Source organism: Phoca vitulina, unplaced genomic scaffold, assembly GCF_004348235.1.
Source record: "Phoca vitulina isolate PV1807 unplaced genomic scaffold, GSC_HSeal_1.0 scaffold14, whole genome shotgun sequence".
Classification (NCBI taxonomy): domain Eukaryota; kingdom Metazoa; phylum Chordata; class Mammalia; order Carnivora; family Phocidae; genus Phoca; species Phoca vitulina.
The window spans coordinates 38,247,766-38,262,416 of NW_022589717.1; the positions used below are offsets into that span (position 1 = coordinate 38,247,766).

General features: G+C 37.0%; 1 protein-coding gene across 13 annotated transcripts in view; it reads right to left on the reverse strand.

Moving 5' to 3' along the window:
- MARCHF1 (membrane associated ring-CH-type finger 1) overlaps window positions 1–14,651 on the reverse strand; it is an 860,279-nt gene that overhangs the window by 149,773 nt on the left and 695,855 nt on the right. For all 13 annotated transcript variants that reach the window (XM_032413136.1, XM_032413131.1, XM_032413130.1 and 10 more), the window contains one exon: window positions 10,821–10,871. In XM_032413136.1, the coding sequence (XP_032269027.1) occupies window positions 10,821–10,871 (51 nt within the window). The remainder of the gene's footprint in view (window positions 1–10,820; window positions 10,872–14,651) is intronic.

Consider the following 14,651-nt stretch of genomic DNA (forward strand, 5'->3'; position numbering starts at 1 on the left):
TTAAAAAGACAACTAATATCCAATAATACAAGAAATAATAGAAAAGGAGAGAAGCAGTGAGAGATGTTGGTGTAACCCTATAGAAAATATATCAACATATCATCTTTTGTGTAAGTAGGTTAAAGATGATCAAAAACTCTGACTTCTTTGGTTTCCAGTGATTTAAACAATACTCTTTTATTTACTTGTAGTATTTGAATTAGAATATCTCCAGTACCTTCACTGATCAATCTTTAGTGTTGCTGGCACTAAATGTAGCTATTGTCAGGAGTGGGGAAATCTACAAAATTAAATTATTTCCTAAAATAAAATCATAGGTGAAAAATTCAAGGGTGCAACTACCAAACGACCATGTTAGATAATATAAATTTAAAGAAATTTTGTATAGTTTATTGATATTAATAATATTCAAAGAAAAGAAACACCAATTTGGCTTCCGATCAATTTTTCTTGTATTAAATGTTTAGTTGAGGAAATCCAGAGGGAGGAAGTTATGACTGCTTAGAGTATCAACAGACAGCATTCATTTCTCTTGCTTATACCATCTTCTATCCCCAGCCCCCAACATTCCACATTTCATGGCTAGTTAGACTTTAAATGTATGCTTTTATTTCATCAGAGATTCATTACACTGAACTATATGAGTGTCTGCAAAAATTAGAATTAAATTAAATGCAATCATCCTCATTTAAAATAAATCTTTCCCGTTGGAAAAGAAACTACCACTGCAAGGTTGCTTTTTGTTTCTACTCTGGATAACAGTTGATCAGTGGTGAGAGAGAATTCCCAGCCCTGGCACCACAAAACCACATGTTATTCTTTCCCTTTCAGAATCATGGGAACCAAATACTGGCCCACTTTTGTTTTATGATCTGGTCTGGAAAAGCAAGTTCCCACGTGACTACAGTATTGCAGTCACAACAATTATAGCTGCGTCATTAATTCCTGGGGCTCATTCATGATCAGTACTTCCTGATCCTCAATATTTCTTGTTATGAGAATATTTCCTTAAGTCAAGCAAGGCTGACTTGGCAGGAATCAGGATTTAAGAACTTGCAAATTGACATTTTAGGTAGTATCACATATTGTCCAGATTGGGATTACTTTTCTAGGTGTTTTGAAAACATCCAGGTACCATTTACTTATTTCTTTCCACAGAGGAGTTGAACATCTTTTCTAGAGCAGCAGTGTCTGTCTGATAGAACATTTTGTGAGGATGAAAACATTCTATGTTCTCCAATGTGGCAAGCACTAACCACCTGTAGTTACTGAGCACTTGAATGTGGCCTGTGCAACTGTAGAAATTATTTTTAAATTTTACATAATTGCAATTAATTTAGATGTAGATAGGTACAGAGATGGGAAGAGAGTGAAGGAGTGAGCCACTTGCCTCAGGCACATAATGTAAGAGAGCACCAAAATATACAGTAAGCAAGTGAAAAGAAAAATTGAAAGCAATATTTTTAATAAACAAAATTAATACAAAAAAACCCCATGATGAACAAATACGAAAACTTTCAATAAATGCGAAACCAGCATTACAGATTTTTTCTTTTGGCTCTGGCTGCACATGGCTTAACATAGCCCTGATCCTGTTTTCATTTAAAATGTTGTTATTTTATTTATCATGGGGTTTTTGCAGGACATTTGATTCCTAAAGTATTGCATTCAACTTTATCTTGATTACTGAGTTTTTTGGTTTGTTTCTGAGCCTAGTGCTTTACTTATTTCACCCTAGCCCCAGCCCTACGTGAGAGGCAAGCCCAAACTGGAAGATAGCTGACGCAATCAAGTTGCTATCAAGCAGCCGGATGGTCTTCTCGATAAATGCTACTAAATCGGGGGGCTCAACATCAGTGTCGGCTTCTGACAGGTTAAGTATTCATTCAGTGATGGAGTGTTTATTAACCCTGAGTAATGAAGAAACCATGGTATTGTTGTCCATGCATAGCCTCCTTCTCTGACAACATGGCTCCTCCACTTATGGGCCCTGGCACAGGAATGGGGAGCTCAGGACACAGGCTGGCTGAAATCCACTTGGTAAGAGATCCTTTCCACCTGATTATTCAGTGCCTCTTCTGCAATAGATCCTCCTTGGTCCTTATTAAAGTGTGGTTTTTTAAAAAAAATGCTCATGTGAAGAAGGCACATGATGTAATGAGCACTGGGTGTTATACGCAACTAATGAATCATTGAACACTACACCAAAAATAAATGATGTACTATATGTTGGCTAATTGAATTTAAATTAAAAAAAAAGAAGAAAAAATTCTCATGTGTTATGTATACGGGGTGAAAGGCCACTACTTGACTTAGAAAAAAATCTCTGAAGAAGGAGACAGGTAGTGAATGATCTGAAACATTCAAAGAAGCTGGGGGAGTGTGGCTGGTATTGAGCATTTGGATGGGATCAATTGTACCTACCGTAAACACTTATACGTTCTATCTATCTTGTGTGTACTGATAACAAGTTCATGCACTGGCCTGGTCCAAGGATCTCTGCTCTATATATCCACACATGCCATGTTAAGAGCATACATTCTAACGCTAACAAAACAAAACAGGCTATATTCGTTCATTCGACACATATTTACTAAGTGTATACTACTTATCAGTCACTTTTCTAGGTGCTGACAAAGCAGTATTGAACAAAGAAATAAAGTTCTTGTTCTCTTAGAGCTTAAATTAGACAAATAGGAAAATATATAAAATTACAGATTATAATAAAATCCTTAAAAATACAGCAGGAAAGGAGATCGGTCCTCACTGACAAGGTGGTATCTAAATAGAAATGTAAAACAATGTAGGCAGCCAATCATGCAAACATCTAAGGAATGAGCATTTTGAGCAGCAGGAGCCTGGAGGACGAATGCCCTGCAGCAAAAGCTTGTGTTTGAGGAACAGCAAGAGGTCAGTGTGTCTGGAGCCGAGTGACTTGGAGGGAGAATGATAAATACAATTAGAGAGAGAGTGTAGGGCCAGGTTAGGGCTCCTTGGCCAATGAAAGGATTTATGTTTTACTCTGACTGATACAGGAAACCACTGGAGGGTTTAAACAGGAGCAAGACACTATCTGATTCATATTCGCAAAGAATCATTTTGGCTGTTGTGTGAAAAATAGACTTGAAGGGATATAAGGGTGATTGTTTTCCTCATGTCACCATTTAATTTCTCAGGCTGTTCCCTGAAATAGAAACCTGGTGGGTCAGGCAAATGACAGGAGACGATGGCAAATGGAACCAGGCAGTAGCTCTAATCGCAGCTACTGTGCCTTCGGTACGGTCATTATGAGACCAGCACGATGTGGTGTCAAGGTCTGGCATGTAGTATGAAGCTACTGGTCTAATAATGTGTTCTTTTTAATATTCATCATAAATGAATCAAGGCTGGCTCAAAGGCAACTTGCATTCACCTGATATGGACATCAGTATACATTCCTGGTCCTGCCCCAGGGATTTGTCACACTATAGATTGGAGTTGTCCTCGATCGACAATGGTCAAACATCAGGTTAGTTTACTGTATGCTGATATCATGTTAATCAGATCTAATGAGCAGTTAAGGCCAATAATCTGAATGCCTTATTAGGACATGTGTGTTCTAGAGCACAGGAGAAAAATCCTACAGACATTCAGGAGCAGGCTTAATCAGTGAAAATTTTAGGGGTTCCACTGTGTTATGCATGTCAATGCATTCCCTTCAGAGTGAAGGACAAATTTTGCATCTCATCTTATTGCTAAGAAAGACCCAGAGTGCTTGGTAGGATTCTGGGTTTTAGAGGTGGCAAAGACCACACTTGGTAATAATGCTTAAATCCTTTATCAGATGACTCAGAAGGCTACCAGTTTTGAGTTGGGTCAAGAATGAGAGAAGTTTCTGCAGCAGTTTTGGCTTTAGTATAAGTAACTTCGATGCCAGAGTCGTACTAAGTAGCAAATCCCATAATATTAGAGGTACCATGGTAAATAAGAATGCAGTTCAGGTTCTCTACCAAGCCCTGAATGGAGAATTGCTGTGAAAACCCTAGTGTTCTAGATCAAGGCCATCCTATTACAGTGGAGTTCTCTTCATGGAAAGCAGCTCCTGGCATACTACTTGGCTCTAGAAAAACCAAAGGCCTGACCATGGACATCAGCTGACCATATGACTGGAGCTCTCCCTCATGAACTTGATAACACAAGTTATATTGTCTGGTAGGCAGAGCAACCATTCACTGAACAATTGGACTTGTCCATTATGAGGAGGGAGGGTTGCTGCTACATAATGAGGAAGCAAGACATATTTTAAAGCTTGGGGGATCCACTGCAGCATTTTTTTATTCAGCCATACCCTGGATTAACTTCAAATGGTTGATTACAGCAAGCACAGCCTGTTAAGGCATAACAGTCAAGACTGGGTGTCAAGCCACCTAGCCTAAGAGAACCGATCATCAAGAATGAGGAATATTTGGTATAATGATAGAAGATGATGGATCAGTTATGGCTTTAGCAACTACAATAGCAAGAGCCTGTTCTACTAATCCATGCCTTTCAATTTTTTACTCAGAAATTATGATCAATCATGATCTATAAGTGTTCACGACAGGATGGAACGAGTTCATATGGATCTGAGGGGTGCCGGTGATGGGCCACAGCAGATGCTGCCAGCGCTCTGCTGAAATCCAGCCCGGCCTCTTTCACTGTTTCAGTGCATGGTTCCTTCAACTCCTGAGCGGTTTTGTGTCTAAAGTGCTGAAACTGTGATTCTCTTTGGAGAAATGCCCTTGGTTTCTTAGATAGTTTTACCTGCATGTGACGAGAGTCAAAGTGCCTGGAAGTTACCCTCTCTCGAGGAGACCTTGAGCTAGTGAATGGCTGCTATGGGAAGATGAAAGTCCTGTTTTCATGCCTCAAGTGGGAACAACTTTCAGTTTGTTTTATACAGCAGGGTCCCCTTGAAGGATCAGGGGAAATTTTCTTGTCTTCCTCCTCTTCCCTGTCCTTCTTCTCCCATTCCTCTGATAGCTTTTCCTAAGCTTCTAGGGCTTCTCCATAGTAAAATATTGCAAAAAAAAAAAAAAAAAATCTCATTTTAGGATCTGTTTCTGGACAATCTGACCTAAGACAGATTCCTATTACACACTGACATGGAAAATTTAAGTAGGATATATGAGTGTGGAATTCACAGCAGAAATCTGGGCTAGAAATATCTATTTGGGAGTTGTTGGCATGTTGATTCTATATAGTCATGAGGCTAGATGAGATCACCTAAGGAGTGAGTGTATATAAAGGAAAAGCCCCAGGATATAAGGTGTCAGGTTTTCTTAATCTTCCATCGCTACTTTTACCAATTCAACTAAATTTATACTCATTTACTTAAGTTTGGTCTCAGGACAGACCCTGACTCGGGCTCTGTGACAGTTCTCAAATGAGTCTACCTCATTTCTAGTTGTTTCCTAATTATACATCCCATTTTATCTATCAAACTTACCCTCTAAAGGTATGTAGTCTGAGGGCATGACTGATTTATAGGTCCCCTGTATAAGCAAACCAAGATGGATCTCTCAATAAGTCAGAACATTAAACACCTGTTTGGAGATGCAAAATATTTGGCTCAGGTTCAGCTGAAAGGTTTCCCAATACATTTTCCATTTAGGGAACACTTTCACCTTGACCTTGCTGGAAAATATGTTGGAATATTGGAAAGGCAAATCTGGCAAAATAAAGATTTATAGAAGTAAAATCAAAGTATGTATTTGATCAAAAGAAAAGATCTATTTAAAATGCTATGATTTATATAATGGCTTGTACACAGTATATCCACAAAAAATATTTGTTGGATAAATTTTATTGCCTCTGTCATGCATCTTCATTTACTGCAGAATAAACTAGGGTACATGAACAGGAGAAGAGGAAGCTTCAGGAATATTATTTTATACACTACGTACCATCTTTACCTAACATTCTCTATAATATTTCTAGGTAAAGACCAACAGAACAATTTTGATGAACCTTTCTCAAGTAAATGAAGTCTAGGGAATATAACAGGAAGTGATGGAAACTAATTGAAATATTTTGTTATGTGGTGGCTTTTAAGTTTCTTTTCATAAGTAGATTAGATTTTGTGAGCTGCTTCCCACATAGACCAAAAAGCCTAAAAGTGTTTCATTTAAAAGAAAATTCTAGATGTTGATTTGAATTGAAAGTACAAGGCTTTCTTTCCTTTTGACAATTTGCTTTTGAAAGATTTTTCTTGTGAAATACATAATATGTTGTTGCTGGTTGAATATAATGATTCCTCACCCTAGAAGAAATAAAAGAAAGGCCAAATTTCACCAATTTTACATCTTCAGGAACCTATTTGGGAGCCGTATGTGTGTTAAAAAGCAGCAACCAGCATTAATATCAAAAGCAGCTTTTCAAAAAACAAACAAAAAAAGTAAGTGTGGATAAATGAATGCTGCTACGTTCACACTGAAGATATTTTGACAATCTCACATACATTGTTTTAAGACTATATAGCTTCTCTGTAGCTTTTGGATCAACTTTAACATATCTAACGCATACACATCCTATTAGAATAAGAAAAAAAAAAGATTCACAGTCTGTCTTATATGTCCTAAAACAAACTAGAAATATAAACTAAAAAAAAATTCTGGAATGGCCAGAAAACTCAAAATACAACTTGCAAGGTATAATTGCAATTAAATAATATAGGATAAAAAGATTCAGAGATAAAGACCATGAGAAAATTTTCATAATGTTCATTAACAATTCAACATTTGTTATTTATCCCATGCTTGGGTATTTCATATTCACAACTGCGAGATCATGTTTATACAATCCTGAATAGCAAAAATCACAATGTTCAGTTTGATACATATTTACTAAAAAAAGCCTCAAGGATCTTGATGGGTTCCAAATCCATCCCTATGTTATCAAGACAGCTGACACTTGTATGTTGTGACTAAAGAGAGTGTATCCTATTATTCAACGTTCCATCTCAAAGGCCCCTAAAATGATTTATATATCTTTCTCCTCATAACCCATGTTTTCCAGTTTCCATGTCTTGTACTTATGTCCCTTTAAACAAACTTTCTTGGCAGTTGATCAAGTCACACCCATTCTTCAAGGCCCTGTTTATATACCATTCTTCTAAGAAACCATCTCTGATGCATCCTGTCCTCACCAAGGGGAAGTGATCATTCTCTCAACTCCCATAGCCTTCTGTCTACACTCTTTTGGCTAATGCAAAAGGGAACGGTTCCCACAACCACACCCAGTTTCAGTGATTTTCTAGGAAGCTCACAGGACTGAGCTTATGGTCATAATCACAACTATGATTTATTACAGTGAAAGGATACAAAGCAAAATCAGGAAAAGGAAAAGGCACGTGGGATGAAGTCCAGAGGAAATCAGGAGCAAACTTCCAAATTTACTCCCAGTGGAGTCACACAGGATGTACTTAAATCCTGCAGCACTAAATTGTGACAACAGATGTGAAGTACTATCTAGCAGGGGAATTCGTTAGAAACTCAGTGCCCAAGTCTTCGCTGGGGGCTCATCATATGGGTAACCCATTGCCTAGCATGTACCCAAATTCCAGACTTCCATAAGGAAGGCAAGTATTTTGGAAAAACCATATATTTTTTTCATAGTTCAGGCACAGTGAACCATTCTTATAATTTAGGGTGGTATGCCATGCCTAAAATCTAAGTTCCCAGGTGCCAGCCAAGGGCCAACCTTGCCAGCAGGCCGTTCTAAGAGAAGAGTCTCAGGCCTGCTCTGTTATCTTTTTTGCACAGGGAGTTATTAGTTCTACTTAATTAATTTATATAGATATGTAGATCTCATATATATGATGCGATCTCATATATATATGATATATATGATGTAGATCTCATATATATATGGGATCTCATATAAGCTCATTGAATATATCAGTAAGCTCACTGAGTATATGGAAGTCCTCATTTCCAGTATAGAATATAATTACTGATGGGAAACATTCCACAAATACTGATGATTAGAAAGTTCTGCTGGTTTAGTAGAGAACTGCAAGAGACAGGTAGGAAAGCAGACTCAGCAGTGTGGAGGGAAGTTCTGATATCCCACTGGGGACGTAATCCTCTGTAATACCTGGGATTTTCCTGTATCAAAGAATTGGGGATGACACAAACTTGATAAAAATTAAGAAAGATGCCTATTTTGGGTAATACTGCTACTGACCTAAGATAATTTATTATTGTTAAATATACATATTTATTCTTATTCCACTCAGAACACAATGCATATATTGTAACTCACGTCTCAAATTCACTTGCTTACAAAAAGGTTTACAGAGTACTTATTTGGTGCTGTCACTGAGATATAAATAATTAAAAGTCCCATAATAAGTATAGCTAATGCTTGCACAGGGCCAGGCACTGTTCTAAGCACCACTCCAAGAGGTAGATGCTATTATACATTCTCCTTTTATAGATAAAATTATTAAGGAAGTTAAATAACCTTCCTAAGCAGTTTCTTTGGAATCCATGGTCTTAATTACTCTGTTAAACTGATTATCACACTCCTGAAAAGCTCCTAGTCTTTTTCTTTTTTCTTTGTTTTTGACATAAAAATTATTTTGACGAAATCGGAGAAAAAGCATCTTGATTCTGCTTTAATTTTTTTTCTCCACCACTTTAAAAGTTAAAGGACTCAAATATTGCTAGATTTTGCCATTTTACACTTGGTAGGTTACATGGTCCTAATGAAAAGTTTTTCCCTTAATAATTCATGAAAAAGTAGTGAGGACTCAACAATGTATTTAGCATTTGTGACTGTCATTCTGAGAATGAATAAAAGGAAAGTCATATTGGCTTAAAAAAATAAACATGCACACAGCAATCTTTTTATCTCTACGGGTGTCTGATAGTTGAGTTTTTGCTATTGTACAATTAGACTATTTAAGAAGAGAGCTTTTCATTTCCCTCTGAATGTAATGCATTTTTGTCATTAATCGTCTCCCACACAGGGATGCAATTAATACATATCAGAGCCTAGAAGAACTCACAGAAGGAAAACTACACTCCCGACTTTTTTATTTCTCAAAGAAGAAGTTAAAAGGTTAAAAGTTATAAACAATCTGCATTATGTCAAACTCAAACAGCAGCTTGGAAATGCAATATAATTGTACGCCTGGATCATGAAACAGTATTTGGCGTGACAAAGGAGTTGTCGGTATGTTTACAAGTGTCTAGGTCGACATTAACATTCAAGTTCAGAAAGACGACAGTGTTCTGCAGTTGTAGGCAAGACTCTTCACAACGTGACCAAGATGACAGACATCTGAAAGGTATTGTTTTAATTTACAACTACTTACGGAAACCTCCAAGTGACTAACACCAGCACGCCCATGTCACAGAGGAGGCAACTCTATCTCAGGGAGGTTAAGTGACTGTCTCACGGTCACATAAGAAGTGACAGCCCAGCAACGGACACTCAGATCCTCTTTCTCCAGAATTAGTACTAGACCACATTGCCTCTCGAATATTCACGAAGGCACTCAGATTTGAATGTAATTATAAATGTTCAGTCCCATGTGCTGAGATGTGATTCTCCATGGGTCTCTTGTATCTCTGCATGTCTTGTAAGCAGAATCGTTGCCTGCTTTAGTTCTGGACTGTCTTTTTAAGGATGCTTGTATAAGGCATAACATTGTAACATAGAGATACTGCTTCCCAGAGCAATGGACAGGCATACTTACTATCTATTGAAAATAGGAGAGTTTCCTAAGTGTAGGGTTGCACTCCTTTAACCAATCCAGTGTGTTTGGAGGAGTCACCCGACCATCTTGGCATTGTCTCCTAAGGCCTGGCCTCAGGAAACCAGCTAGAGAAAATGCTGATACTCTGGCTACTGCTGTTTTTCAATGAGTAATGAAGTTCTTTGTTTCTGAAAACAAAACAAAACAAAACAAAACACTTCCCTAACCTGGAAGTGGATCTGTGTTCTATAGTGCCTGTAGCTGACAACTATTTGGGGGGTTCTCTTGAAGTAAAATAATATAAAATTACAAAATACACAAAATTAAGCTCAGGGCTGTGGAGGGTGCTGGCAGGTGAGTGGCCCTGTAGAACAAGTTCTATTCACAGGAAATCCATCGTTGTCTGAATTACATTTTTGGAAGTCATAATTTTCTGATTTGATAAATGGCTCTAAAGGACTTCTCACTCCCCAAACACAAAGTCTGTACATTGCATTGTGTCTCATTTTAGAGAATAGCCCTTGATTTTTGTTTTCTAGACAAAATAAAAATCTAAAGTATCTCTGCCATGCCATAATCTTTTTGACACTCTGGTGTTTTGCTTAGATTTATACAGTCTAGGGAGTATTTTGTTTTTTTCATCCTTTGACTCCATAAAACAAATATGACTAAACTAATGTCTTAGGTTATTTCTAAAACTTGTCCTGGTTAATACGAGCATAGTTGAGCCCAAACCTGTGGAAAAACTGAATTCATGGAAATTGGACCATGAATGTTGATACAGTTTCAAGTTAGGTATGTGACAGCTCCATGATGCTTGAAATGAGAAGAAAAAGCCCCCATATTTTGCATGACATTCTGAAAGTAACAAATTGTCTTTTGCATATAGCACTGAAACGGAAAATAACAGCTCATTTCATTGTGTGAAATTGTGTCCTCTTATCACAGCAAAAGCTCAAAATAGTTAAAATCATTAACAAGTCATATTTGTGTACTGCTCACAGATAACAGTTATAGGTTAAACATTATAAAATATTTACTTGAACTCAAAAAAAATGAAAATCAATAAACAATTAAATAAATATAGTTTACCTACTTTTGAAATATTACTTGATCGACTTGCCGATCGCCCGGGGGATTTGTCATTCTGCAAAATAAAATTAGAGACATCGATTAAAAATATAGCAATAGTCTTTACTGCGTAGGAAAGAAAGCACAGCACAGGTCAATGTCTAAATGCTAGCATATTTTTCTGACTGATACACAAATTGCTTACACAGAATGGCTTTTGTCTTACCAAATTTTATTTCTCTAGTACATATCATTGTCCTTTCGAAAATGTTTCAATTAACATCAGCGTATATATATGTCTAGGAGTATTTATTACCAGGAAATGCTTGTTTCTGTAGAAAAATATATGCAGTTCCTTTAAAATAATTTAGAAAATGGATATATAGTCCATTATTTTCTCTTCCACTTTTGCTACCAGGAAATTCTGAGTAAATTCTGTTTCTAGTGTCAGTAACTATTGCATACCAGGTACATGGGTGCATACATCTAACTCCCGCTCTTTTAAAATAATTTGTTAATTTGCTTTAATAATATAAACATTTAGAAGATACTTTTAATACTGAATGGAGCACTGGGTGTTACACGCAAACAATGAATCATGGAACACTACATCAAAAACTAATGATGTAATGTATGGTGATTAACATAACATAATAAAATTTAAAAAAGATACTTTTAAATTTAAAACACTCAATTGTTCAAATTTAAAACATTTAAAAATTATTTTAAAATTTAAAACTTCAAAATAAGTCAAAATTATAGCCTTCATGCTTTTCTCTTAAAGGATTTCCAACTTAGTAGAAAAGAAGCATGAAAAAAGCTTTTGAATAGATAATTTTTCTTTAAAAAGCCTTACAATTTTAAGGCAGAGAGACACCTTAAAAGTGGAGCCCCCTTTTGGAAGCCTGGAGGCCTTCTTTTCCCAACAATGGTGGCACTCTTGCCCAAGCCGGGGCCACCCCGAGGCCTTCTGTCTCGTCCAGTCTGGTTGTTCTTTCTCCTCTGCCAATTATCTGCCAGTGGATAATTGACTGACAAATCGAAGTGTATGGGTATCATGCATTTTACATGTACCAAGAGATCACAGTACACCTTTCCTTCTGTAGAGAAAATGTTGGAAGAACCTGTTCTAGAAACCAAAAGTTTGTGAAGAATCTGAATTAACACTTTAGGATTCTTTTTAAAAAAATTTGCTCAGAAAATTTTGGACTGGTGCCAAAGTGGACCTGGGTGGGCACCCACAGTGCATCTTGACATAGGTCATTTTTGAGAATTAAGCCATTCTAACAACCAGTGGGTCTGGAAACTGCCCCACATGACTGCTCCTGACCGTTTCAGAAACACAGTGATGACAGGAGATGGCAAATGTCACTGTGGAGAAAACAGGAGCTGCATTTACTGCAAACTGTCAGTGTGTCAAGCCCAGGCTGCAGATTTTCCAGCGGAATAGGATTTTTTCCTTTGACATGCAACATCCCTCTCATCCAACCACTGATGTCACTGCGTAGTGTGTTATTACAAACCAAGATGAGTCACAACGATACGATTAGTTACACCTCATAACAGGTCCGTGATACAGCTGGAGAGGAATGTATATGCTGCCAGCAGACATTTTTCTTTGATTAGTTTCCTCTGGTGATGGAGAGAGGTACTTTTCTCCTGACATCTCAACTCTTCTTCTATAGAGACTAGAAAGCAGAACCAATCCATCTTCCCTTCTGAGTGAAATTCGGGATTTTGACACACTATTGTGTGAACAGAGGTAAATAAGTCACATAATATAATAGACTGGGGGGGATTTTGTTGTAGTGGTTGTTTTGTTATGTTTTCTATATTTACATGGTATTTGAAAACACAGTTAAGGAGCTAGAACTGAAAGGTGTTTCAGCAAGAACCCAGGAGTACTATAGAAACTTAATATGGCACCAGATTACTTAATTTTTCAAACCAAATAGGACTTTGTGTTGTTTTGAGATAAAAACAAGGAGGATCAGGTTCCCTCCACAATTGTCAATCAATTTGGCATAAAGTTATAGTAAGCAGATAATTCCCATACTCTTCACCGGCAATGCCCAAGCTAATGGGGAGGAAGCATTTTCTTGATTATTTAGTACTTCAAGAGATCTTGTAACCCGAAATCCATTGGTTCTATTTTCTCCTACTAAAAGACTAGGCATTGCAAGAAATAAAGGAGCTTAGGCGAGGGTTACATTTTTTGCCCTGGCTAAGATCCCTCTTGTTTCCTTTTCTTTCTTTTTTAATTATTTTTTTTCAGTTTTAAAGATTTTATTTTATTTTTTTATTATGTTCAATTAGCCAACATATGATACATCATTAATTTTTGATGTAGTGTTCAACGATTCATTAGTTAAGTGCTCATCACCACACGTGCCCTCCTTAATACCCATCACCTCCTTACCTCCCCTCCCTTCTGTAACCTTCAGTTTGTTTCCCGGAGTCCAGAGTCTCTCATGGTTTGTCTCCCTCTCTGATTTCTTCCCATTCAGTTTTCCCTCCCTTCCCCTGTGGTCCTCTGCACTATTCCCTATTGTCTCTATTCCACTTAACATATGGGACAGAGGGTGCACACCACTGCTGTGTCAGAGAGTGAGAGCCTGACTTGCAGCTTGCCCTGTGGTAATGCACTGGCTCTGGCAAGAACGTATTGTTTGACAATCCAGGGCATTCCTCACTGTAACATGTTACCTCACGGTAAGAGTGAGTAGGATATCTTGGACAATGAGGAGGAGATAATATCTTGGGGATTGTTGTAAGAATCAAATGAGCTGTACATGAACTCATTTTATAGTTTGCAAGGTTATAATATTTCCATTACTGTTCACAGGTAGAGGAAACACCCAAAAAGCTCCCTCATAAATCATGATAATCATCACATGTTACTAGACTCATAATTTAAATGTAAACATCCTAGTTTCTCTGCCCTGCAATTCTGCCTCTATTGTGGATTAGATTCTGGCATGTAAAATTTAAGAAAGAAAAATCAAACTCTTCTCTACCCAAGGGGATTAAGGAAGTTTGGTCTGCCCTGCTTTTGAAGCAAAGCAGCAAAAGCACTTTTGCTCTTGGAAAACTTCCAAAGCAAACTGTCTAATTTGCTACTAATTAATCAGGTGGCTTGTCCCATTACTATTGCAATGACATATTCTTCTTTGTAGATTAGACAAATATGGTTGTCATACCTCATTACCATCAGCTTAAATTCTTTACCTTACATTAAATAGAAGCTGTCTTAGAATCTAATATAAGTTACTGGTACCCAAACTGTAGTGACATTTTAGGTCTCTGAAAGTTGGAACCAACAAGAGTTTCAGACAGGTCTGCATGAAAAGTATGGGATCATCAAGCAGTAATGTTGAGTAGCTATCTTAGCAGACTGATTTTAGCAGATCATTCACAGTATGCAGAGGGACAGACTTCCAATTTTATAAGTGCTTTTTAATATTTTCAAGAGGTTTCCAATTTTTGTTTGATATAAGTATATCTAATACTGTTAGTTTTGTTTTGAGATTCTTATTCACTTAATAATAATTGTTTTTAGAATTTGATCTTACAAAACATGGTTGGATTTTTATTACCAGAAAGAAAAAATGATTAGCAAATGAGAAAATCATTACTAAATTGTTTTAACATATTTTTAATGTTATACTCTAAGGAAAATGACATAGTTCCTTTAAAAGGCAATACTCTGTGTTAAAGAATATACAATATGCCTGGACTTGTTTGTATCTACATATGACTACTCTGTATATTATACCATTGATCAGAAGAGGGCAGTAAGGAGACTTGAAGGAGGTTTTTTATGGAACTGAAGGAAAATAACTATTCCTGAGTGAAG